The following is a 26,275-nucleotide window of genomic DNA, read 5'->3' as shown; positions in this document are numbered from 1 at the left end:
TTATAACCGTGAGAGAAACATGACTGATACTTAAAGGGAAACAAGAATACTAAATACTAGCTGTTGCATTGTAGGAGTATGTCAGAAACAATCATTAAGACTGTCAAACCTATATGCATAAATATTTACTTAACCTAGGTTTTCTCTTGTAAATCAAAGCTGTTCTCTCATCCTCTACCCCAAATTAAACCTACACAGAATTTCATGATCCTCATTAATTACTACTAAATATAATTTAGGTAAATATGCTTCTCTGGGGGGAAAAAAAAACCTTCCACTGTTAAAAGGGTTTTTGAGGTAGTAGCTATTTTGTTCTACAGTTGGGGGAGAGAAGTCTTACTGATTTACCTTAACTGCAAACCTTGTTTCTTTTTTTTCCAATGACATCTTCTGACAATTTTTTGAAAGTTCAGATAGTATCCAATAACATTATCATAGAAAAAAACCACTGTATCCATGTGGATCAACTTTTGTGAAAGGGTCAGTTAAGTTCTTACGCAGTTCACACACTTCACTTGATCAATTCCCAAGGCACAATGATTTGAATACCGTGTGTGCTGCTTTCAGTCTTCCACCATTAGTGATGCAAACCTATTGTTAACATCACACAATAGCTGAGCTTCCAATGTAGCATGCTGTCTGGTAGTCTGTGCTTGCTTATTTTTTTCTTTGCGGGACTTGGTCTTTGTGGTTGTCTCCTGGAAGAAGTCTTGAGGTACAGTTGACTTTACTGCATGAAGCAGATCACAATAAAGCTGGCTCATCTTTGGAGAGGAGATGAGCAGAGTCTCTGCTGCATGTGCTGATTTAAGCTCTTGACATAATCTGTGCACAAGGTTTCCACAATAAAGCCTGCCCAAAGGAAAGATTAAATTTAGAATCTTAACTATAGCTAGCAAAACTACACTGTTTAGTGTAAAAAAAAAAACAAAAAAACTGCAGTCTTATTTGTGGTTTATGCTACTCAGTTATGTACCTCTAATGTACAATCAGTGATTATTAACTCTTTAAATAAAAGCCTGTTAAAGAAATAATCACAAAAGCATCTTGATGAGAATTTCAAATCCAGCCTGTCTCTAGGTATATTTACCTAGAAATATTTCTTAGTGTGTTTTGGTTTTTAGAACCATCAGGTTAAAATAAAACCAAAAAACTTTCAGGTGTCAATTCAGTTTAACTTTTTTTGTTTTGGGTTTACTCAGAAGAAAAATAATTACTTTAGTAAATACTAGTTGCTGGGAATTAGGGGACAATGTGTATCTTCAAAGCATGATCCATCATGTTTTTTTTCACTTCAGAGACAGGAGTGCAGCATGATTACACTGTTACAGGGCTAGGCATGAAGGCAGTGGAAAGAAGGGCTTTAGACATACAAGTAACAAGTGCAGAACTAATTTGTCCAAGGGAGAGAAACTGCTTTAACAGCACCTTGAATATCTGAGCACTGAATTTAAATAAAGTGCATTTTAACCTTCCATAAGACTTGCACCTACTGGCTGACATTTGAAATCAGATTTAATACTGAAAAGACAGCTCTTACATATAAATCATACTTAAGTGTGAGAATCTTTAATAAAAAGTTTAAAAAGGGAAAATTCTGCACAAGTGAAAATGCTTTGGATCATAATGTCAGTGATTTCCAGATACACTGAAATTTGTTTTTCATGTTTTCAAATTACTGGACCTTACCCTTCCTTGGTACAAGTCTACATTATGCAACCTCCTAGATATGTCACATGTATGAAGCATATATATTTATGTACTTTAGTCATTACCTTAGTTTGACTTCCTCACATGAATCATTTCATTGGCCTCAAAGGGTGTGCAAGATCAGGCCTGAATTTTCCAATTTTACACATTACCTGAATTAAGTCACAGTATGTACTAAAGCATTAAGGGTAATATTTTAATTATAACTGGGTTCAAAACATTTTTGACATTTTATATGTAATTGCCAAAAACTTTTTTGCTGAAACAGAAGCAGTTACCATTTGTGAAGTGCCAGTGTGTACAGCTATACAACAGAATATGAATACCAAATTTAAAAGCTCCCTTATCCAAGGAGCTCACAATGCAGAAGCACAAGTATAATACAAAACACAATGTGAGGGTGCTTCATTATTGAAGTACCTTGTGATGAAGGTAGGTCTATTACAGGTTCTTACCGAGTTAGGTCTGGTTCAGGGAGAGGAGTCGAGAGTAGCTGGTTTAGATACAATCCCATCTGTAGGCAGCATTGCCACTGGCAGAAAGCGTGGGCTGTGTCTAAATCCAGTAACTTCTGAAAATGCTTTTCTTTCCATTTTAGAAATTGGTCATAGAGCATTTTATCATCTTTGCTGTGGAAAACTTCAGGATCTAGATTAGACAAGAACAGAGTATTTCTAGAGTTCTCATGCATTCTCCTTTACAAAGAATAGCTAGTATATGTATAATCATTGGTGCCTATGAACCTCCTAAACACTATACCAGGAAGTATCTGAAGTAATGTGTTTTCTGTTACTGTTTAAGTGGCTGAATCAGAAACAGAAGTATTCAATCCATTTGCTGTTTTGGGTATATGTTAGCTAGGTGTGCACACACCTGCACGTCTTGTGAGCCAACTGGGATCTTCAGTTATTTTCTACTTTGGGCCAAGTTAATAAGCAGCTGAGAATTGCCTGTACCACTGCTGTAGTCCAGAAATCTTTCTTCCTTCTAGACTATCATGAATTCCTCCTAAATCTGTGTGGCATCTTATGTTACCTACAAACTTTTCCCCACACTCCTAAAGATTTCAAACACTTAAATCTTGCTACTTTTGCCATTTTAAGATAGGATTTCCCCTCATGTTTTGGGGGGAAGACCTTAAACAGGATTTAATCCCAAAGTACTAATTATTGCTCACTAATTTTATACAAATCCTATTGTAAATTTAACATTTCCAGTAGGTTCAATCATAAAGAAGCAATCATCTTCTAAGCCTCATTTTGTATGTGTAAAGATTATAGCGGATTCTTGAGCATGCCACCTGTGATGAAATACCCAGTCAAAACAGGCCAAGTTAATTATAGTTTTAACATTAATCCTGCATGTTCTGGTTTCTTGTTAGACTATAGTTAAGGCTGACTTTAAAAATGAAGATTAATAGCAGAACTGAAGTGTTGCCTAGAGTGCCCAAGTAGAGATCAGAATCCTGTTGTGCCAAACACTACGCTTGAATATCTTTCCTGTTACAGACTAAGTCAGCTACCCCTTTGAAACTTATCTACTCACTGGCTACGTCTACACTGCCATGATTTTCTGAAAATGCTTTTAACTGAAAAGTTTTCCGTTAAAAGCATTTTCAGAAAAGCACGTCTAGATTGGCAGGATGCTTTTCCGCAAAAGCACTTTTTGCGGAAAAGCGTCCATGGCCAATCTAGACACGGCTTTCCTCAAAAAAGCCCCAATCGACATTTTCGCGATCGGGGCTTTTTTGCAGAAAACAGTACTGTGCTGTTTACACTGGCTCTCTTGCGCAAATGATTTGCGCAAGAGGGCTTTTGCCCGAACGGGAGCAGCACAGTATTTCCGCAAGAACACTGATGATCTTACATGAGTCAGTGTTCTTGTGGAAATTCAAGTGGCCAGTGTAGACAGGTGGCAAGTTTTTCCGCAAAATCATCTGATTTTGCGGAAAAACTTGCCAGTCTAGACACAGCCACTGTGTCTCTTCTTCTTCCCCTTCTTTTTTTCTCTCCTTTCCCTTTCCCCTCCTCCCCCTTATCTTGGATCTGGACTTCTAACACTCCTGTCATCTGAAGAAGTAGACTGTGCTCACAAAAGCTCATGATGCCATCTACATGTTTTTTTAGTCTTTAAGGTGCTACTAGACTATTTGTTTTTAAAGTTTTTCCTGTTACAGACTAACTCTGCTACCTCTCTGAAGCTGTTAAATGTCTTTAATTTGGCAACCCTGGGAAACAGTCCTGTATTAAAACCCTGTATTAAAGAATTTGTCTTGTCAGGAAGGGTGCTGCAGAGTCTGGGCATGAGGGGGATGTGGGATGGGCATGTACCGGGCACCCCGCTCCTGGGGGTACGTGTCTCCATGTTCCCCACTGGTTCCCTGCTGCAAGAGTCTCAGGGGAAGCAAGTCTTTATGCTGCTGTTCCTTCATCTGGTGGCAAGGGGGAGCAGCAGCGTGCAAATCCACTTTCTCCTCAGCCTGCTAGGGACTATACCATGGGTGTTCCCAGATTAGGGATACCCAGAGCACAGAGGTTCATGTATAAGTGTACACGTGGACTATGTCTGTCTTAGTTTATAATCTGAACTAGAACCTCAATGCCTAACTGTTGCCAGCATGAGTGTTCTTACTCTTGGATTTAGCCCTTTAGATAGTTCAGTTCAGGATTTTATGTATTTTTACTAATACTGACATTCTTTGGCCAAATGTCTATTAGTATTTTTCCCTTCCTGAAAGTATGAAGTTCTAGCAGAAAAAGAGAGGTAATAGCTTTACTTTAAAGCTTCCTTATTGACCCAGATTTGAATTAGAAAGCACTGTTAGGCTTGCACATAATGTCTCCTGTAAGTACAAAATGAGTTCAGTAAAAGTTCATTTCTAAGTAATATCAAAAGTTGTATCAACATTCGTTGCCTGTATGTTAAAAGTGCAAAATATTTTCAAACTTATAGTAATCCTGCCAACACCACTGCACAAGATACATATGGATTTTTACCCCTTTGAAGATGGGCAAGTGAGGGTCAGATAAGTTTGTCATTCCTAAAGACAAAGCAGGTTGGGAATAGAAGTCAAGAGCATAACTTCAACTCCATCAGTCCAAACTCTAATCTTCACCAGTGTATAAATTGAGTGCTGAGGACATAGTCTAGATCACCATTAATGGGAAACGGGCTGGAATACAGATTTGCATATAAGAAACATGTCAAAATTTAATTCTTTAGAGACCTACCTGGGCTACTTGTTGTCCTGTGCAATTCCCCAAATACCATTCCTAGGAGTAAAGCCTGTAAATGATGCAATTTCACTTTGGGTTCTGAGTAATATGTCCAGAAGCAGGTTACAGCGACAGGGAGCCTCAAGGAACTGGGGCAGGGTTGTAGGATGCTGTCTTTTACTCTTAATGTCTCCAACAGAAGTTCTAGTCGATTTGATCTGGACACCTGCCAAAAAGTGGTAATTTGGATAGACGGTGATGAGGTCTGGCTTTATTTTGCTGAAAAAGAAGTCCAACACATGCCATATCCACCTCAAGGCAAATGACTCCTGTATTAATGCTAAGATAGCTGCTACCTTTTCCTCCAAAATATACCAAACCTCAAATACTGAACTAATGAAAGTGACTTTAGAACTTCAACAGATTATTTTTAAAGAATTTGGAATGATGATTTAATCTAACAAATGGCCAGCACACTAGATTTTTGGAAGTGTGCTTAGATACTTAAATGGAGCTGAGAACTGAGCACAATGAAAACCTACCCCTTACTATTAATTTGAAACCTCCTCCTCCTATCTTGGCAGACTGTCTTGTCTACATCACCTGCATTTCAAGGGCTAGCTCTGTACCACACCCTGTAAACTTGTGCTATCACACACCTAACAATCCATAGCATTGATCTATACTCCCAGTGGAATCTTCTACCCAGACTTTGGCAGAGAACTGTAGTTATTACTGTTTGAACTCTCAACACAGGTATGTGAAAATATGGATTCATAAATTTAGTAAATGAAACTTGCTTAAAATCCAAAGCCATTACAGTAACACTGGCGCAAACTGTGCATGTGCGCATATATATAAAAAAAACAAAAAACTTAACTGAAAGATTGCAGTTGCAGAGTCAAGTGCTTAAAAGTTGGGAATTACTGTTACTATATACAGCGTGGCCAAACAGATCTGGCATATCCTAAAAGAAGGAACAGGCTGCAGATGAGACTTGGTTCTATAGTACTGGTTGTAGATTCTATTCCCAGCTATCCCTGAAGTGACCTTGTACAACCTTACAATTATGTACCCTTTAAAAAAGGATGAGGATAATTTTCCTTCCCCTTGAAGTAGGGATAATGAGGTTTTGATCAATAATCCTGAAACACATAGGACTGCCACCTTGAGTCAACAGAAGACCTGAGACTAGAACTGTTTCCTTCTAGGTCCCAGCCCAACAAACTTTCTCCAGCCTAAAATATTTTCTTCAGGTGCTGCTTTGTCCAATTACTGTTTGCAGCCATGTAGGAAGCTTTACACAGCTCAAAGTATACTCAGTCACACAACAGGTCCTGTCAACCTGTGGAACTCCCTGCCAAAGGATATTGTGAAAGCCAGGACTTTAACAGGGTTCAAAAAACGAGATAAATTCATATAGGATCAGTCCATCAATTGCTATTACCCAGGATAGGTTGAGATGGTGGCAACAGGGGATGGATCACTTGATTACCTCTTCATTCATTCCCTTTGGGGCACCTGGCATTGGCCGCTGTTGGAAGACAGGATACTGGGCTAGATGGACCTTTGGTCTTATCCAATATGGTTGCCATGTTCACTGCAGATGGCACACACAGCTGGGGGGCTGGAATTTACACAGTGCAGGTGAATTAGATTTTAGCAGAAAGCCTCTTCCGTATATAGTCAATATAGCTTGTGACATTTTCTGAAGTATGTACCTTGATCAAACCCAGACTCTATTTCATGAGGACAAAAAACCCTCAATCAAGGATTACTTCTCATGCAAAAAGGGTTTCTGATCTGAAATGTTGGGCCTAAATGGTTTGTCAAAATTGTATGTTAATGAAAACAGGGTTATAATGGAAAGTTTTAGGCAAAATTAAATATAGGCCTTTATCGCCTCCACCTATGACGTGAGAGGTTTTTTTAAAAAGTTAAATACATAACTAACATCTCTAAATGCTGCAAACCAAAGTCAATGATCCTACACTTATTACATATAGTGCTTACTACAAGTGACTTCTGTAAGACTGCTCCTGGTAATTACTATATCTGATAGCAAATTGACTATATTAACACTCCAGTTATTTTCCCCTATTAAAACACTGATGGGTATCCAGCATATCTTTTCTTACAACCATACCTGAGTTAATGTGGCCAAAGGGTGATGGTCTTTACAAAAATCCAGAGGCAGCACTGTTGTTGGAACAAAAGATTTTTTAAGTGTCTTTTGGACTCTGTCAAATTCTCGGACAACTGGGAGCTTGTTTGATTGTTTACTTGGGGAAGTAACATCATCATTTTGAGAGGTATTCAGAAGTAGCCCATAGATGATTTGACGAATGGGCAGGGCAACTGTGTGAGCACTAGGTCTCTGCATGTTCTCCACCTGGACATGAAGGATTGTTCTTCTTAATATAAGGGCATCACTAATGAATGGAGACAAATTACCTTTTGCCAAAGCCTCAAGCATCCATTGTGGCAATTCTAATTTCCTGGCCACCTCAGATTCATAATTTCCATTCTGAAAAAAGTCCTCAAGATTCACATCAGACTGTCCATAATCCTCCATGGATGAGTACAGAAGCTCCCTTATTTCTTCTCTTTCATGCTTTTTAAGATATTTCAGTACGTTGTCTATAGCCTCTGTGGGGTCAGCAAAACGAGACAACCAGTTTAGAAGTCCATGAATGCGGATATGCTTCCTCCCCTTCCAACCAGAGCCTCCAACCGGCAAGCGCACCTTGCTGAAGAACGTCTCCAAAGCTGGCAGATTAATGTAATCATTACCATTCATCACAGCAAAGAGAGGAAGAAGGGCTTTGTTCATATGACTGAAGTGGCTGCATAGTCTTTCTAAAAAGAAGCATCGAGCTGGAATGTAGCACTCTAGAGTGCTTTCACAAGTACAAAGGTTTCTCCACTGAAAGTAATTCAGAGGGCAATATCCAGCTTTTAGATCAAAAATACAGAAGTCACTGTCTAATGTTAATACAGGACAATTCCAGTGATTAGCTAATGACACAATATCCTTATCTGCTTCGGAGAAGCACTGAACAAAAGGCACTTCTAATTTGGTCAAGACTTGCTTGAACACCTCTCTGGTGAGCAGGGGTAGCACACTTCCACCACCACCTCTAGAAATAGAATATGCTACTTGGATTTTATCCCTGGCTCTTTCCTTTAATGTTGCAAACTTCTTATCCGACAAGTCACATCCCCCATCTAACAAAACATATGGGTATATTTTGCATACAGACAGAGTTTCAAAAAACTTGTGTACAATATCTGTAAAAGAATCGTAATCTCCTCCATGTTGGAGGTCTAGATTTGATTCAAAATAAAGCCGATGAAACAAATTATTTCCATCGATGATTATTTTTGTATTCCTTAATTGCAGATCAGTGAAGAACTGCTTGTGCTCTCCCACATAGCTCATTAATCCATGGATACCCATAATGGTAGCAGGTAACAGCTGTAGTAAAACAAATAAAAACATTAATTTTTAAGTACAAGTGCACAAAATTTAGCCCTCGCCTGACGATCAGCTAAAAAAAAAACAAAAAAAAAACCCCCACACGCACCTTGTCAACTTACCTCAGTGCTACATTTGAGTCCAAAAGTGGCTGTTATGAAACTTTTCCTCGGGAAAAAGGAATTAAACTGGTCACCTGTAGCTTTTTCCCGACAGGTCAAATTGTTTTGAAGTACAGCTGCTAGAATTAAACGACCTCAGCCACATGACAGAGCACTAACTATGTGAAGGGCCTTTTCTAGCGCCATCCATGGCCATTGAAATTTACACCACTGGAAAGGGAACTGCTGTCACTTCTACTCTCTGGCCTGTCTGTGTAGTCGCATTCAGTGATTCCCCCACGTACGCGCTAGCTCCATGGAAAGGTCTGAGCTGGCCCATAGGGCGCGCAACTGGTTTTGGTGATTTGTTGCGCCTCATGTAGCTTCTGTAGCACTAAACCTGTCACTCAACTGCAGGGACCGTCTCCTCACCCCGCCCCCATTCTACAGCCTCCGGGAAGCGGTTACAACGTTTCACCAGGAACGGTCTCGGCAGGGCTCGGGCAGCGCTGCACACGGCCCCGGCTCGGGGTTGCCTGTGGGGGAAGAGGGGAGGGGGGGGGTCTCTAAATGGCCTGACAGCAGCGCGGCGGCCCCGTTCTCCTGCTGCTGGGCCGCGACGTTGGCTGCCCCGATCCGCCCCGCACCCCCATCCCCGCGGGTGCACCCCACCCCAGCGAAGACACCGGGGGAGGGGGGAAAACAGCTGCCCCGCCCCCTCAGGGAGATGCCAGCGGCGGACGAAAAGCCCCGCCCCTCTGCGCGCTCCGTAGGAAGGACCCGTCGCTGCCACAGCCGGAGGGGGGGAGGAGGAAGCCAGTTCCGCTCCCTTCGTGGCCCAGCAAACAGCGGCCACTTCCGGGGAGGAGGCCCGGACGTTACATCTCGTGTTACTACGCCAACCGTCGCGCGTCGCTGTGGCGTCGCTCATCGGTGCGTCATACTAACGTCTGCTTCCAGGCGGCCCACGTGACCGGCCTGCTCGGGTTCTCTCGGGGCTGGGCTCTGTATCCCGTCGGGAAGTGCGGCGTTTCTAGGAGACCAGTCCCAAACAAATGGCGGGGGGCGGGAGGAAGGAGGGGAAGAGAGGACCCTGCCCAAGAGAGGAGCGAGCGGGAGGGTGGAGCGGGCCGTGCGCGCAGCTACCGGCTGGGGTGGGAGCCCCGGGACCCCCCCTCTCCTCCTCTGGGCCTGGGGGTGGAGAAGGTAAATAGACGTGACTGCCATGTGCTCAGCGTGGCCCCGCTCCCCCCCGCACGCCAGAGCCCCGGGCTCGCTCGGCAGGAGTCCCGGGGGCAGCACCCGGCAGTGCCGAGCCCCATCCCGTCAGAGGGCGCTGCGGGCGGGCATCGTGCAAAGGGGGGTGAAGAGAAGAACCCCCTGGTCCGTCTAGCCCCGGATCCTGCCCTTGGACGGCGGCCAGTGGCAGGTGCTTCAGCGGGAGCGAGCCCAGCAGGCAATTGTTGAGTGAGCCGCCCTCTGCTGTACATTGCCAGCTGCACGGAGCAGTCAGAGGCTTAGGTGGTTCCAGGGTGTGGAGTTGTGACCCCGCTTGTCTTGCTAACAGCCACTGATGGAGCTATTGCCTGTGCACTTATCTAATTCTTTTTTTTTATTTAGATGGATCATTTATAGTTGTGGTTTTCGTAACATCTGCCACCAGTGAGTTGCACAGGTTGACTGTGAAGTTATATCACTGTTTTACTTTTAAGCAATTAATAGGCTTATCAGTTTTATTGAGTGACCCCTGATTCTTGTGTTATGTGAAGAGATAAATAACACCTTCCCCATTCACTTTCTCTACCTTTATGATTTTACAGAGCTCCATTATACCTGGTCTGTGCCCCTCCCTGCCTCCAGTCATCTGTTTTTCCAAGCGGAATAGTCCCAGTCTATTTAATCTCTCTGCATATGGAAGATAGTCTGTACCCTTAATCATTAAAAAGACTGTTTTAACTAGGCATGGAAGGATTAGATTTCTGTTGATAAATGTCAAGTCATGTATAACAAACTCATGAAACTCCAATAATAGAAATTTACAGCTAGGCAAAGTGAGAAATGTCGGTTGAGAACATAGTTTAAAATAAAACTGTCAATTTTATAAATGTTGACATGTAATACTGAGAATCTGTGTTTTAATTGTTTTAAGGTTTAATATTTTGAATGTCATTGTCTACTGTCATTAAATAATTATTGCACAACCAGACAATAATTTCCCACAATTATGAACATTTAAATAGCTAAAACTCAAAAAATTGATTAAATCCTATAATTTGGCACACCTGAGAAAATGTAAATCGGTGACAATAAAAATACTTTAAAATAAACATTGGATAATATCCATCAAAATGGTAAAACAATAAGCACTGAATTGAATCTAAGCCTTGTTATGAGCAAATGAAATTCTGCTATTGGGCAATGCTGTTTGCCTGGTTTGCAAAATTGTCATGAAAACATAACCTAGCCACCAAATCTAATTATTTGTTTGGCTGTATAACCAGGAAGTACAGTAAAACCTGCCTTAAGGCACATATGCACTAGCACAGCTACACTGATGCAGCTACTCTGCTTTAAGATATGTGATGTGGTTACTCTAAGCTAATTGGAATGAGCACTCCTGTTGGCTTAATTACTACAGTTTCCAAGAATGGCATTAGCTATCTAAGAAAGAGCAGTTTTGCTGACATCCTAATGTCTACATCTATTCTTATATTGGTATCATTTATGTTACATGGAGAGTGTGTGTGTGTGGTATATTTACCACTCTGAGCAACATAAAGTATGCTACCATAAGCTATAATGTAGATCTAGTGTTAGAGAATCTCTGAAGAGAGATCACCTGTCACAAGGGACTACTTGCAGAGGCCACAGAACACTATGGCACTCTTCTATATAGGGAAGTAAAAGTTTAATTGGTTAACTGATAAGCTGATTCTTATCAGTTCTGGTTAACAGTTAAACTCTGCAGCCCATGGGGCTGGCAGCATTGGAAGCCCATGGGGTCAGCAGCCAACTGGTCTCGTTTAACTGTGTAACCTCATGGTGTCCAACCAGTTCTGAAGCAGTTGCCAATATAGTGGCTACTGCTATAGCAAATTAACCACACTCAGTCGACCAAATAGCTGCATTGTTCAAGCTGACCAGCCATACTCAACTGGTCAAATAGCCACATGTGGCTAGTGGCTAGCATGTTGAACACCGCGGGTGTAACTGATTTAATTTTAATCAGTTACGAGGGGGGGCTGTGCCCCCTGCTTGCTATGCCCGCCAACCCCTCTCTCTGGTGGTAGTCATTCTTGGCTCTCCCCTGGGCTGTCCGGGAGGGCCAGACTGGGGTGTGGTAGCCTTGGCCTGCCCTGGCCGCCCCCCAGGCCATCGGGCAGGGCCCAGGGTAGGCCGACTCCAGCTCTCTCCCCTCCGGGCCACTGGGGGTGGGGCCCAGGCCAAGCATCACAAGCCACAGCTCACTTCCCCTGACAGGTGGGGGAGAAAGGGGACCAGGCTGAGGCCTTGCCTGGGCCCACTTTCTCCCTCCGGCCCCTGGGGTGGGGTGCGGTGGGGCGAGGCCGTGGTGCAGCAGCCCCAGCTCCTGAGCACTGGGGAGGGAGGTGGAAGAGGCAGGCAGGACAGAGAGACATGGTTACTATTTTAGGAGTCTTTACATCCCTACTGCTGTGCAAACCTTTGAAGAGAGATTATGTCTTTCAAGAGACCCCTTTTGCTAACTCTAGTGCTCGTGGCAGGTTTTACTGTACTCTGTCAAAGTTTAGGGACACCCTATAAGGTTGTATATTCAAATCCTGGCAGGTTAATTTCTCTGTATTTCCTTGAGGAAGATAAACTGAGTTCTAGGAAACTTAACTGTTGCTGGGTCTTTGGGAACAACCCTTAATAGACCACTTTACATAGCACTTTTCAGAGAGATTTCATTCCATTGTTTAGTGTGTTGTGAACCATTGCCTTTTCCAGAGGTGACTGGGATTTGGTGATGGGAAGCAAGTCAATACTCCATAGAGGCCATGTATAGTTTTATGAAAATGCATTAATAACTTTCAGTCCTATATCTCTCTGTGCACGCACCATGCACTGTGATTCTTTTATAGTCTGTTTAGATTATGTAAAAAGGAGATACAAAATGAACAAATCTTAGATACCACAGAAATAATCTGAGCCTAATGAACAAATCTTAGATACCACAGAAATAATCTGAGCCTATAGTATGAGTGCCTGAATGGGAAGCCAGGACATTCAAATCTAAGGTTGAAACTTTATTCTAATTCATCCTCAGACATGCAACATATAAATGGTGTGTGCTTTCTGACATAAATTAGAACAGTTCCAGGGGCCGTCTGAATGCTGCTTTATAAAGAATTTTGGACATTCCCCTTTCTGTCCCAAGTGTTGCTGCATCCTGCGCTGCCCAATACTGAGGGTGTGTCAGGAAGGTTCTGTGCTTCTCTTATTCTAGTGAAATGCTAGGGGTTTTTGTAAACGTGGTCCAGAATCTGGGCATCTGTCTTGAATTTTTGCCTTTTTACAGAATAGTTGTAGGGAGAAATGAGAGAGAGCCACCAAGTGTGAGCTAGGGCTGGTAAGTCAACTTTGAATATCTAGTTCATTGTTAATAGTAATAGCTGTGTTAGTCTGTTCTTGCTGAAACAAAAGACAGGACTATGCAGCACTTTAAAGACTAACAAGATGGTTTATTAGGTTCATTTTAGTTCATTGTTAGTTTGTCACAACTTTGACAGTATCAACATTTTGAAGCTTATTGTTTGTTTTTCACAGCAGCTTACAAAACACATTCATCTAAGGAGTGGATAATACCAGCACTGTTGCAGGGTAGCAGTGTCTATATAGTGGACCAGGTGCAACTGACAGTTTCATGGTGCTGGTTGCTTCCTGACTCCCTGATTTTACAGTTCATTTTAAAGGGAAAAGATCTTTAAATATGTTAATTAATCCTCAGTCCTGAGGGAAATAGGTGTAAGAATGTTATTAGTTAATTTTACAAATGGGGAAACAGAGGTAGAGTCTGTAGACCAAAGCCATTGAAGGAGTTAACACAGTTATAACGAAGTTGTTTGTAGGTCTCAGTCCTGTGTGCAGACCCCTAGACCATGCTTGACTATAAGCGGGTATCATGTTGCACTTTAGTATTTCATAAGGATATTGTTAAAATAATTTTGTATAGCCCTTTTCACATATGAATCTCAAAGCATTTTACATTGAAGGTAATTATAATTGTCTCTATTTTACATGGGAAAGTGAGGGTGTGGTGGCTTGCCAGTGGTCACCCAGCAGGTGGACAGTAGAATAAGGAATAAAACCAAATCTCCTGATTCCCAGGCCAGTGCTCTATTCACTAGGCACCATGCTCATAATGGGGGATATACAGGTACCTATGGCTATGTCTACACTGTGATGTTGGTATGTGATTCCCCTGCTTATGTACACATACTTATGCTGGAACAAATGGCCAAATATAGGCTTTGAGCTGTGTAATGGATCTTCTGAAAGTAGTACTGGTAAGCCCCAAAACTAACATTCCAGTATATATTATTAACTTTTAAAATGAACTTATATTTTAAAAAAGTGACAGCACTGTATGTTATGAAAGAGTAACGTACAAACCTTAAGTGTGTGTGTGTGTGTGTGTGAGAGAGAGAGAGAGAGAGAGAGAGAGAGAGAGAGAGAGAGAGAGGGGCATTAAAATAGATACAGGCAGTCCCCGACTTACGTGGATCCGACTTACGTCGGATCCCTAGATACGAACTGGGTGAGGCAACTCCCGCACATGCGCAGCAGCATTCCCGGGGCTCGCTCACCTGGGTCCTAGGATCCTCCTCCTCCTCGGGCCGGCTCCGACTGGGGTCCCGCAGAGCTGCCGGGCAGAGGAAAAGTGCCTCCCCCTGCCAGCAACAGGCTGCCCCCTCCCCTGAGCAACAGGCTGCCGAACAGACAAAAGCAGCCTCTCTGCCCCTCCTCCCCTCTATACATGCCGGGCTCCTGGAGCGCAGCAGCGTCCCCGGGGCTCGCTCACCTAGAATCATAGAATCATAGAATAATAGGACTGGAAGGGACCTCGAGAGGTCATCGAGTCCAGCCCCCCGCCCTCAAGGCAGGATCAAGCTCCGTCTACACCATCCCTGACAGATGTCTATCTAACCTGTTCTTAAATATCTCCAGAGAGGGAGATTCCACCACCTCCCTTGGCAATTTATTCCAATATTTGACCACCCTGACAGTTAGGAATTTTTTCCTAATGTCCAATCTAAACCTCCCCTGCTGCACTTTAAGCCCATTACTCCTTGTCCTGTCCTCAGAAACCAAGAGGAACAAATTTTCGCCTTCCTCCTTGTGACACCCTTTTAGATATTTGAAAACCGCTATCATGTCCCCCCTTAATCTTCTTTTTTCCAAACTAAACAAGCCCAGTTCATGAAGCCTGGCTTCATAGGTCATGTTCTCTAAACCTTTAATAATTCTTGTCGCTCTTCTCTGTACCCTTTCCAATTTCTCCACATCTTTCTTGAAATGTGGCGCCCAGAACTGGACACAGTACTCCAGCTGAGGCCTAACTAGTGCAGAGTAGAGCGGCAGAATGACTTCACGAGTTTTGCTTACAACACACCTGTTGATACAACCTAGAATCATATTTGCTTTTTTTGCAACAGCATCACACTGTTGGCTCATATTCAACTTGTGGTCCACTATGACCCCTAGATCCCTTTCCGCCATGCTCCTTCCTAGACAGTCGCTCCCATCTTGTATGTATGGAACTGATTGTTCCTTCCTAAGTGGAGCACTTTGCATTTCTCTTTATTAAACCTCATCCTGTTTACCTCTGACCATTTCTCTAACTTGCTAAGGTCATTTTGAATTATGTCCCTATCCTCCAAAGAAGTTGCAACCCCACCTGGGTCCTAGAATCTACCTCCTCCTCCTCTTCGGCCGGCTCCAACTGGCCTCTGCCTGCAGCAGCTGGCCACAGGGACAGGGATCCCGCAGAGCTGCTGAGCAGAGGAAAAGTGCCTCTCCCCCTCCCCCCCCCCGCGGCCTCGCATCCTGCACGCCTCCCCCCTCCCCCCCTGCCAGCAACAGGCTGCCCCCTCCCCTGAGCAACAGGCTGCCGAACAGCAGACAAAAGCAGCCTCTCCGCCCCTCCTCCCCCTATACATGCTGGGCTCCCTGGGCAAACAAAGACTCCACCAAAACAAACAAAGTGCTGGCCTCATTGTGTTAGCAAAAAAAGGAAATAAAGCTATTAGCTCAAAGCATGGTGCAGAGCTGTTTGGTATTTGATGAGTTACTCCTTTAGTCCTGAGTTTGTCACAGTGTAGTAACTTCCCCCTTCCATTACTTAAGCTTGAAACAGCACATATCATTTAGCTAATTGTGCATGTTTTAGAAGCTATAGTAAAAAGGGGAACTAGCTGTTTAGACCCATTTCTCAAGGACTGGAGTACACGTATTACTTGAGTTAGGGAAATTTGCTAATTGCTATTGCTTAAGTAAGCTATACTGGTGGTTGTTACTGAATGGAATAGAGTTGAAATATGCTAACCAATAACGCGGCAACACGAAGCTAAGGTAACAAATCAAGACGTGCCAAGTTAGATAAGAAAGTTAAAGAAAGTATAAAAAGGATGCTTAGCCTACGCTCAGGGTCGGCTCTGCTTTGAACATTGAGTTCCTTAGCCGTACCTTGGTTGCAACCAATAAACTTGAGTTGGACCCAGCCTGAAAGTGTGACTCTCTTCTTGGGGTAAATCAGACTAGCCTCCAAGGGGACGAAACCAGAAATTTATGCAACAAATTGGCACCCCAGATGGGACACCCCTTGGACTACTCCGGAGTCGGACGACAAGATTCGCCGTAGGTGACCGTGAAGTGCGCACCGGACTGTTTGAGTCCGTCACGGCACCGAAAGCGTGAGTCGGGACATCCGGAAAGTTAAAGGAGTCTCTATTGAATGAGTCACACGAGGCTGTCAGGTCCGAAGAAAAGAGGAAGGCGCCGGGGTATAGACGGAGTGAGTATACCTATTCCTGTGTTCTTGTAGATATTGATGTGTAAGTTTGCACTCAGCACAGAGGTCTGAGTATTTGTTTGTCCCCCGGGGGCGTTGCGTTCAGCACATAGGTCTGAACATTGGAAAGAACACAATATTGTGGAATTGGGTCGCACCCAAATGGTAAAAACCTCTGTAAGCCCCAGAAGGAACACCACGAACCAGTGGGTTGCGTGGGGAAATTATGAGGAGTTAGAAAAACCCCAGGGGATTGCTTTTGTTTTTAGTAGGAGTACTTCTGTTCTTGATATTAATGATTTGTTAGAAACCTAAATTGTGAAACTAAAAGTTTGTGTGTAAGAATGACTGTCGCTGACCAGGTCTGAGACTTAAGCTGACTCCAGCCGCCCCAAGAATCCTGCAAGGGGAAACCCGAGGACCAGGATTTCTTGATTGCAAGGGGGGTCAGCCGAACCTCGTGACCCAGCGAGTCTCCAAGCCCCCTGTTTGTCTATATTTGTTGCTGTCTGATAGACCTGTCTTAAGTGTCACGGTTCCACAAGGGCACACCGGTGTCTCTAGTGAGGCAGCCAAGCGCTGGACCCTCTCTGAGTTCGGACGCTAAAAGCTGGTGTGGTGTCATTCTATCGACATACGGAGCCGTGGTAAAAGCGTGTTGACTGTGTGTGTGTGTGTGTGTGTGTGTGTGTAATAAATATATAGACATGAGTCCAGGTCGCTCCCGGGTAGAAAACTCCGTAACCCCATTGGGATGCATGTTGCGCAATTTCAGTAAATTTAAGGGTGATTTTGGGATTAAAATGACAAAGGATTATTTAATCAAGTTCTGTCAGCTAGAGTGGCCAATCTTTGGGATAGGCTGGCTAGATACAGAGTCTTTTAATGTAAATCTAGTTGCCTCTGTGCATAGTATTGTTACTCGAGGTAGGCACTGAGATTAGTTCCCAAATATTAATTGTTGGTTGAATCACATGCAGAGGCGACCTGCGTGGCTGCTGAAGTGTAGTATAGGAGCTTGTAGAGTTATGATAGCAAAAACTAAGGCCACGGGAGGCAAGAGAGCGTGCCCCAAGGTTTTAAATGATTCTAGTAGTGAAGTTGATCTGACTCAAGGCAGGCGTAGAAAAACTCCCATGGTGGAGCAACATGAGGAGGGGAAGGAAGAAGGCGAAGCAAGCTACCTGTATGTAAACCCCTCCTCACGAAGATTAGAGATAATATGCTGGAGCATGCCTTTGTTGTTTCATCTGCATGCCCAGTTGCCTAACTAGGGCGAGATATGCTAACTAAGCTGCAGGCTGAAATTTTCTTCCGTGGTGATCGGATTGTAGTGCAGCTGCCGGTGAAACAGGGCTCTTCCCCCTTTAACACCCCGGTTTTAGGAGTACGCAAAGCAGATGGCACCTTGTATAGATTAGTGCGGGACCTGAAGGCTGTAAATAAGAAGGATCTTGTGGATCACCCTATGGTCCCAAATCCACACACCATTTTAACACAAGTTCTGGCAGATGCAAAGGTGTTCTCAGTGTTAGATTTAAAAGATGCTTTCTTCTCTATCCTTTTGCATAAAGACAGTTAGAAACTATTTGCCTTTGAGTGGGAGGACCCACATACCCATGACAAAACTCAGTTGTTGTGGACTGTGTTGCCCCAGGGTTTTGTATCAGCTCCCCCATGTCTTTGAGATCACATTGCAGAAAGACTTAGAAAACTAGAAAAGGGCAATGGAGTCCCTGTTGGATGCCCTAGGAAAAAAGGAGATATAAAGGCTCACAAGAAAAAGCCCCAGCCAAAGGTCACCTTCTTAGGCTATGAGATTAAAAAGAGAGTGCGAGCTTTGAGCAAGGATCGAATCCAAGCAACTTCAGGAAATTCTCAAGCCCTTCTTAGCAAATAGATAACGACAGCCTCTCTGGCTGGAATCGCAGGCAACCCAAGGATGTTTCACAACACATGAGTAGGGGCCGTCCAGGGGAAAAAAAAAAAGTTAAAACCTTTCCCTCACACGCCGTTATAATTAGTTCGAGGGCGTGGGGGAAGGTAACTTAAAAGCCACCCAAATGTCAACCAGTAGAAATTGAATGTGAAGATGTAATCACTAAAAACTAAATCTGCCCTAACAAGGAGACACATTCTGCAACATAAATCTCCTTACAGAGCATGAGCAAGTGATCCACCCCAGAGTCAGCAGCATAGATCAACTGCTGCAGCCTGGACGTTATACAAACCTTATACTGAAAAGAATTAGGAGGCGTGGGGGCTAATTGGAAAGCCCACTTTCCTTACCAAATTAATGCTAGACAAATCTGTGTAATTAAGAAAAGTCATTTAGCAGGATCAAGACAGATCATAAGATTAAAAAAAAAGCCCAGTCTGCAATACAAGAGGGAAACTGAGCCATGCCACTGTTGGAGAGGGCTAGCAACTCTAAGGTAATTCAAGGGAGTGGAAGGTCACGAGTACCGATGAAGCGCTTTTGTTCTCAGAAAGTTGCAGCTCACTCGTACATGAAAATGGTAAGGAACTAGCTGTAACCAGTTCCCCTAACAGATCTTAGGCAGTATTTTAAGTTATAATAGGCCACCCCGATGGGGGGGGGAGAAATGTTTTCTTGTCTTTCAGATCATCAGAAAGCGCTGGTGCCAGTTGAAGAAAAACAACAACAACAAAATACCATGGTTCTGTGTCATGACATAATGAGTTTGTGTTCTGTCCAAGTTTGTCTTGTGTGTCTTAATTGTAATACGTATTGCAAATGTTGTGAGTAGAAAATTGTTTAGGCTGGGAGAATGTTAACAATGTCTCCACAGGTGAACAAAAAGAACTGGAAAAAAGCAAGGCGTGCATCACGTGAACAGAAGGATGGGAGACGGGTACTAGCCCCTTCCCACCAGACTGATTTTGCTTTAATGGCCATTGCTAACTTGCCCTCATTTAGATATCATCAACCAGGACTTTAAGGACAAAATAGAGCCTCCCAATTGTGCATCATGCCCTGAACAGGCCCCTGTCCCAGAACCAGGACAACTGTCACTGATCTTTACCTTGATGATGTTCCACACTGGTACAGACCAGCTGTGTGCTAGACTGGCTAATCAAATTGGCAAATGCCTGAGTAGGCAATGACAAGGCTTAGCAGATACCATCGCAGATTGGTTTGAGCCTGGAAACTCTGTCAGCAACACTTATGTCACAGCCCAGAAATTGTATGAGAATCCAGGCTTGAAAATGCAGTAATATCCAGTGCCCGTGAAGGCCTACACACCAGCCAAGCTAATCAATTGATCCTAAATAGTTTGAAGGATCTGTCCAGCTCTGTGTCTACTTCACTAGACCTAACCTGATGTTTGGACTGGAGATTATCTCCCCTGTGCCTACCCATGGGAGTGGGGAAAGAAAGAATCCATGAGGACCCAAAGGCCCACCTGGATAGGGTATAGTACAACCATTTGTTTTTGGCCTCTCTGGGGATTCCTCACTCAGATCAGATCAGAATAATAACCTCCCTGCCTGTACCAAAGCAGGGGCATATAGATAAAATAAGAAGCATTGTTTATTCTGAAGGTGTGGGAGCCTCCCTATACCCAGGGATTGTTGCACCCAATTTGATAAGGAAATTTTATGTATCTGCCCATTTAACATCATGATGAATCTGCCTAGGTTTGATGTGGTTGTCTCAGAGAAACAAATGAACATCGAGCTGGTCCAAATGAACGGTACCTACTGGTGTTTGACTACCCAGACAGATTACTCCATCCTGCCCCTCTATATATCCATCTGTGTGCATAACAGTCCCTCATCAAGCGGCCTGATAGTCAATAGAATGTGGCTCTATCGCACTTTGGTAGTGGAGATAACCTCACATGAGATGCTGAGTGGCACGGCGGAAGTAAGTACCAAGAGGAGGGTTTACTGGCCCTGCAGGCAAAGATCAAGAAGTTGGTGGCCAATGCCCAAAGATATATCGGGGCTGGCCGTCTGAGGTACACACAGATAGGGAAACACCGTGGACCATGCCAAACACCTATCTCTGCAGCACTCAACCAGGCAGTAGAGGTCAAACCTATAATCATGGGCAGTGCCTGTAAGGCGACGAAATATCTTGGGGATGGATTTGAATAGTGTTTGCCAAATTATGTGAGGAGTTTTGATTTTAACATTTATAATAATGTTAGTGCTGTACCGGCACTTCCAGAGTAAATTAAAACCCCTTAAATTGTTGTATTTAACCTAGTAGATTAAGAAGAACCCCAAAGTCAAGAGAAAAGAACTATAGGAGTAAACTGAGGCAGTCCATGGTATCTTGCTGAGGACTGACAAACTCAAATCATTAAGTCAGCCTGAGAAGCATATGCTACAGCAGTTACTGTGACCCTGGTTCCCCTGGCAACTACATGCCAAAAAGGCCTCACTTTGATAAGGCCGGTATCAAGCAACCGCGTGGGATTGTTTTTACGGTTTGCTTTATTCCTAGGAAATAACCTTGGTTCTAAAAGAGCTAGCTGGCTTTTGGCTCAGAGAATAAAGACTCTTATGTCCATCAGCGCTGTGAAGTGCCAAGAACTGACTGTTGGCCAATGCTTCCCATTGCAAAATGATCCTACCCCAACTGCTGATAAGCCTCTCTCTTCTGGTCCTGCTTTCCCACCTGTTGGATACCAGAAGAACCAAAATAAAATATTACAGGGTGATGTGCTAGTAACCTCTCCCCTGCATGCAAAGAAAAAGAGGAAAACTCAGCTTCTAGGACACCGCCAAAGCCCAAAGATTTCTGACTACAAAAAGACTAAAACTGAAAATTAGTAAGAAGAACATGAACATGAATCTTATTGTGCTATGTTGGTACACATTCCTGTTTAGTTCTGTTTTGTTATGATAATGTTATGCTTATTGCCTTGTCTAGCATCATGTCTTATAGCTCTTGTACAGCGGACTGTGTAGTCAGTTGTAAAACGTGAAATGTACATTACCGGAAACTAGCAATGGCTGAAACAGATTAAGTATAATTCGAAGAAAGCATCTTGAGGAGGGAATTGTAGTAAAATATAGTAAAGACTATGTGTGCTTCTTCCCCCTTCCATTACTTAAGCTTGAAACAGCACATATCATTTAGCTAATTGCGCATGTTTTAGAAGCTGTAGTCAAAAGGGGAACTAGCTGTTTAGACCCATTTCTCAAGGACTGGAGTACACGTATTACTTGAGTTAGGGAAATTTGCTAATTGCTATTGCTTAAGTAAGCTATACTGGTGGTTGTTACTGAATGGAATAGAGTTGAAATATGCTAACCAATAACGCGGCAACACGAAGCTAAGGTAACAAATCAAGACGTGCCAAGTTAGATAAGAAAGTTAAAGAAAGTATAAAAAGGATGCTTAGCCTACGCTCAGGGTCGGCTCTGCTTTGAACATTGAGTTCCTTAGCCGTACCTTGGTTGCAACCAATAAACTTGAGTTGGACCCAGCCTGAAAGTGTGACTCTCTTCTTGGGGTAAATCAGACTAGCCTCCAAGGGGACGAAACCAGAAATTTATGCAACAACAGGGACAGAAATAGATGTGAAATCTTCTGAACAAGGGAACAGACAGCAAAACAAACATTAGAGGGGAGTTAACCTTTCCCTATGCTATCCAAAACTAAAAAAAATGTTTGGCTAGAGTTTCCCCTACAATATGTACCAGTTCCGACTTACATACAAATTCAACTTAAGAACAAACCTACAGTCCCTATCTTGTACGTAACCCGGGGACTGCCTGTATATAGGATACAACGCTGAAAACCAACACTCTGTGGTTTGGCAACAGATACTCCTAAGAGCCCAGTAGCCTAATTGGCAGGAGAGCCATCCAGAAGGGCTGGCAGCATGGGGCTGGGACCAGAACCCCATATCCGCTCCTGGCAGCCTGTGGCAAGTGGGACAGGAACCAGAGCCTGTGGCAGCCCAGACAGCTGGGGATCCGGCGGCAGCTGGTTGAGTGGGGGCAGGTGAAGGGGGTGGCAGAGGCTAAGCGCCTAGTGAGGTGGTAGCTAGCTAGGAGCAGAAGTGGGCTTGAGAGTTGGTGGCAGAGAACCGTCCCTGGTCTTGCAAATTCTCTCATTTGGGACCAGTCACGTCCTGAGGCTGCCAGACCAGGGAAGTCCAACCTGTACTTTCTCATGACAGATTCCTAAAATTGTATTTGATTAATTTTTACATATCAGTCTCTCCAGTGTCTTTCATGCTTGGTAAAACAGGTTGGGAGCTATGGAAGCTGTAGAATTTCCTGCTGTCACTCTTTGCTTACCATTTGCTTTTCAAAAATAATTTTTGTCACCATTGATACTGAACGGCAAATACAGAATCAGAAATTTTTCTGTAATCTTATTTTGTTTTTATTTTAAGAATACATGTAATTTGTGAAAATGACTTATGGTTGTTAGAAATTGGCTATGCTTCAGAATTAACCCATTGGCATAGTATGAGCCAACATCTCAACATATGGATGTTAAAATAATTTCAGGTATACAGTGTATTATTGTTATATAATCTTCATAATGGCTCTGGAATGGGTAGAGATGGAAAATTATTGCTTCCAGCCAGGCATTATAAAGCTTTTACAGTAATATTTATTGGTTCTCTTTTTACAAAATATAATTTCATTTTCATGTGTTTAACAAAGCATTTTGACACAGTTGTAAAAAATCTGAAAGGTGGTGGTGCCCCTCTAATACATACATCCCTAGTAGCAGATGCAGTGATAAAGAGATCAGATCATACATCTTTAATCACTGCATGAACAAACCTTTCTGTTTCACAATTCCCCCCACAATTTCCCCCGACTCAGTAGGCAGAATGACACGTATGAAATCGACAACATGTCTTCTGAGTATTTGGTGTTAGCCATGAAGTCTCCCATCCCTAATTGACCACTAATGATTCTCTTTAGCTTGTATGTGACAAGATGATGGCTGAGGTGTGGTGTTATAATTAACAGCCTGAACATCTTGTTAATATTTTAAAGTATTACATAACATTTAATAGGAAAAACTTTAAAAACAACAAATAGTCTAGTAGCACCTTAAAGACTAACAAAACATGTAGATAGTATCATGAGCTTTCGTGGGCCCAACCCACTTCTTCAGATGACAGGAGTGTTGGAAGTCCATATCCAAGAATGAATAGATCAAAATTTAATCTATTTTTCTGTTTTAGGTGTAGTCCTTTGAACATCACTGGAAGAATAGGAGCATTGCTAAGGGAACTTGAATTTGAAAGTTATGTTATAAACAAATAAATGTGATCTCTGTTGCATGGAGAAATGCTGAAATTCCAGGAGGCTCTCAAGCCAGTTAGTGGTTCCACACCTATGTCCACCTGCTCTGAAATCTTGATTGCAAGAAGATATGTTCTTCAGCAGAAACTTGGCAGAGGAAGCTTTGGAACGGTCTATCTGGTTTCAGACAAGAAGGCAAAACAAGGAGAAGAACTGTAAGTAAGCATCATGTATTACATGTTGACTAAGTGTACTTTAAAAATAAATTTTGGCCTATTTTCTAATTTTTTGTTCATTTGTAGGGATGTAAAATTTTGAATAATTGGCTAATCGGATATTCAATACAGTTTGCATTGAATATTCAATTAGTTGATAAGGGCTTTTGTTACACTTGAAAGGTGAAAGCGCTGCGGGAAGTATAGGGCCGGCAAGGAACTCAAGCAGTCCACTGCTGGCCTCATGTTCCCTGCAGCGCTTCAAAGCAGCAGTGCCACATGGAGCCCGGGGTCAGTTGGGGAGTCCCCAGCAGACCCCGGGCTCCACGCGATGCTGCCGCTTTGAAATGCTGCATGGAGCCCAGGCCAGATGGGGGCTCTGGGCTGCATGTGGCATTTCAAAGTGGCAGTGCTGAGTGGAGCCCAGGATCTGGGCCCAGGCTCCACACAGTGCTGTTGCTTTAAAGCACCCCATCCTGCCCCCCATCCCCGCTGCTTTTTTCTGATAGAGGCAGCAAGGAGGGGTTGGAAGTGACTAGTCAGCTAGCGTGTTGACTAGTCATTCACATCCCCATTAATTTGTATCTTTTTCTTGGTCTTCTGCATGTGAAATCAATTTAGGGTGCATGTCTATTGCTATTGGATGAAATTTCTTGTTGTATAGGACTCTATTTTCAAAGTTTGAAGACTGGGACTTTTAGAAAATATATTTTCCCTATAATCCAGAAATATGTGTGTCCATTGGACTTGATATTGGTTGCTTCATGCCTGAAACCTTAAATGGATATTTTTTCATTCATAAAAGGCTCTTTTCCTCAAGCTTGGAACTACTCAGTAACCTATGTGAGGAACAAATATTCTGTAATGACTTGGACATTGGCTCAGAGGGTAACATGATTGTTGGCAATCCAACTGTGGTTAGCAGAGGGAGTCCCCAGCTGACCCCAGGCTCCTAGCAGCATGCAGTGTAGCATGGAACCTTAGGGTTAGAGGGGGACTCTGAGTCCCTTGCTGATCCTGGGCTCCGTGGCTTTGAAATGCACAAGAGCCCCCACTGGGGATTCTTGTGCATTTCAAAGCAGGAACGCCTCGTGCAGCCCGAAGCCAACAGGACTTCCTGCTGGTTCCGGGCTATATGCGGAGTCCTAGTGGGGCTCTTGTACATTTCAAAGGAGGAATGTGGAAGTGCCTGTTGACTAGTCAAAAAACTATCCGATAAGCAAATGCTTATAAGATAGTCAACTAGTCTTTAACATCCTTAGTCAGCACATATGTGGTATCTCCTGTTGGAGATACTGTTTGCACATCACCCAGTCATATTAGACAAGACTACTTGGCTAATAGAACTTATAATTTTTTAAAAATTTGCACAGTTGCTTATTGTGTAGGAGGGTTATTAAGGCCCATGGGGGTCTCTTGGGGCCCTTGATACCTGGACGGAGCTAGGTGCATGCAACAATACTTCAGCCAGTTCAAACTAGCATCAGTTTGATAACAGAGGTTTTTTTCTGTATATTTGAGAAATATTAAAGCTTCTATTGTACTGTAGTCATTTTGGTGAGGCTCATTTTCAATAAATGGTACATTGGTGGGGGTTATTAGGTTATGGTAATTAGGTTGGCAGGGAACTGCAAGAGTTCTCTTCATTTTAAATCCAGGCATTCTTTGTTGTAATTTTCCATAACTAAGAAAGAATAGGCCATAACTGAAAGCCTTTTCAGGAAGTTTTGTAATGCTGCAGCAAACACTCTATCTCTATTAACAAAGCTTTATGACATAAGAATCTTAGATATTATCCTACAGAATATATTTTCCCAGCAAAATATGGCAGGGAAGTATGATTTAGTAGACACACTGTATATTAAAGATACATTTATACATAGTAAGATTTAAAAATGATTGAGATATGCTTTAATAAATAGTTAATCAATTGTTACATAGTTCAACGGGTCAATAAGTTGTTTATAACCATCTTTTACACACTCTGCTGATGTGCTTAAAGCTATAATCCATGCTATTCATGTCTATAAGATCTTTTGTTCATTTAACCTTTTGTAAGCTGTTTATACATGTACTTTTTATATAAGACATGACCGTTTTGTTTTGTGATTTTTACATGTGCTAAGTTAATTTCCAGTATTTTTAAGGCAACTTTTCATTACAAACTTGTGGTTATGCTCCATATGTGTGGAAGCCTGCAGAGAGTTGCAGGCTGACAAAGATATCAGGATTACTAGTGAAACATTATAGTTTTGCCAAAGCAAAGCATT

At 42.9% G+C, this 26,275-nt stretch overlaps 2 protein-coding genes across 7 annotated transcripts in view; one reads left to right on the top strand and one right to left on the bottom strand.

Annotated features, from left to right (window-relative positions):
• Positions 1 to 343: 343 nt before the first annotated feature.
• ASTE1 (asteroid structure-specific endonuclease 1) lies at positions 344 to 9,324 on the bottom strand. The gene is made up of 5 exons (XM_006117581.5): positions 8,526 to 9,324; positions 7,072 to 8,403; positions 4,941 to 5,151; positions 2,166 to 2,358; positions 344 to 852 (listed from the first exon to the last, which is right to left on the bottom strand). Exons 2-5 carry the CDS (start codon positions 8,383 to 8,385, stop codon positions 564 to 566), a joined length of 2,007 nt encoding a protein of 668 aa, XP_006117643.3. The 5' UTR covers positions 8,386 to 8,403; positions 8,526 to 9,324; the 3' UTR covers positions 344 to 563.
• A 229-nt stretch (positions 9,325 to 9,553) lies between these two features.
• The window catches only part of NEK11 (NIMA related kinase 11), a 214,479-nt gene continuing 197,757 nt past the window's right edge, over positions 9,554 to 26,275 (top strand). For 4 of the 6 annotated variants that reach the window (XM_006117584.5, XM_006117582.5, XM_025181916.3 and 1 more), the window contains exons 1-2: positions 9,554 to 9,710; positions 23,730 to 24,005. In XM_006117584.5, coding sequence (XP_006117646.3) covers positions 23,836 to 24,005 — 170 coding nt within the window. In that variant the 5' untranslated portion in view covers positions 9,554 to 9,710; positions 23,730 to 23,835. Of the gene's footprint in view, positions 9,711 to 10,124; positions 10,167 to 23,729; positions 24,006 to 26,275 lie in introns of those variants that run through there. The other 2 variants (XM_089776601.1, XM_089776602.1) reach the window with 2 other exon arrangements.

This window comes from Pelodiscus sinensis, chromosome 2 (assembly GCF_052426305.1).
Source record: "Pelodiscus sinensis isolate ZL-2025 chromosome 2, ASM5242630v1, whole genome shotgun sequence".
In the NCBI taxonomy this organism is placed as follows: domain Eukaryota; kingdom Metazoa; phylum Chordata; order Testudines; family Trionychidae; genus Pelodiscus; species Pelodiscus sinensis.
This window is presented reverse-complemented; position numbering and strand designations above follow the sequence as displayed.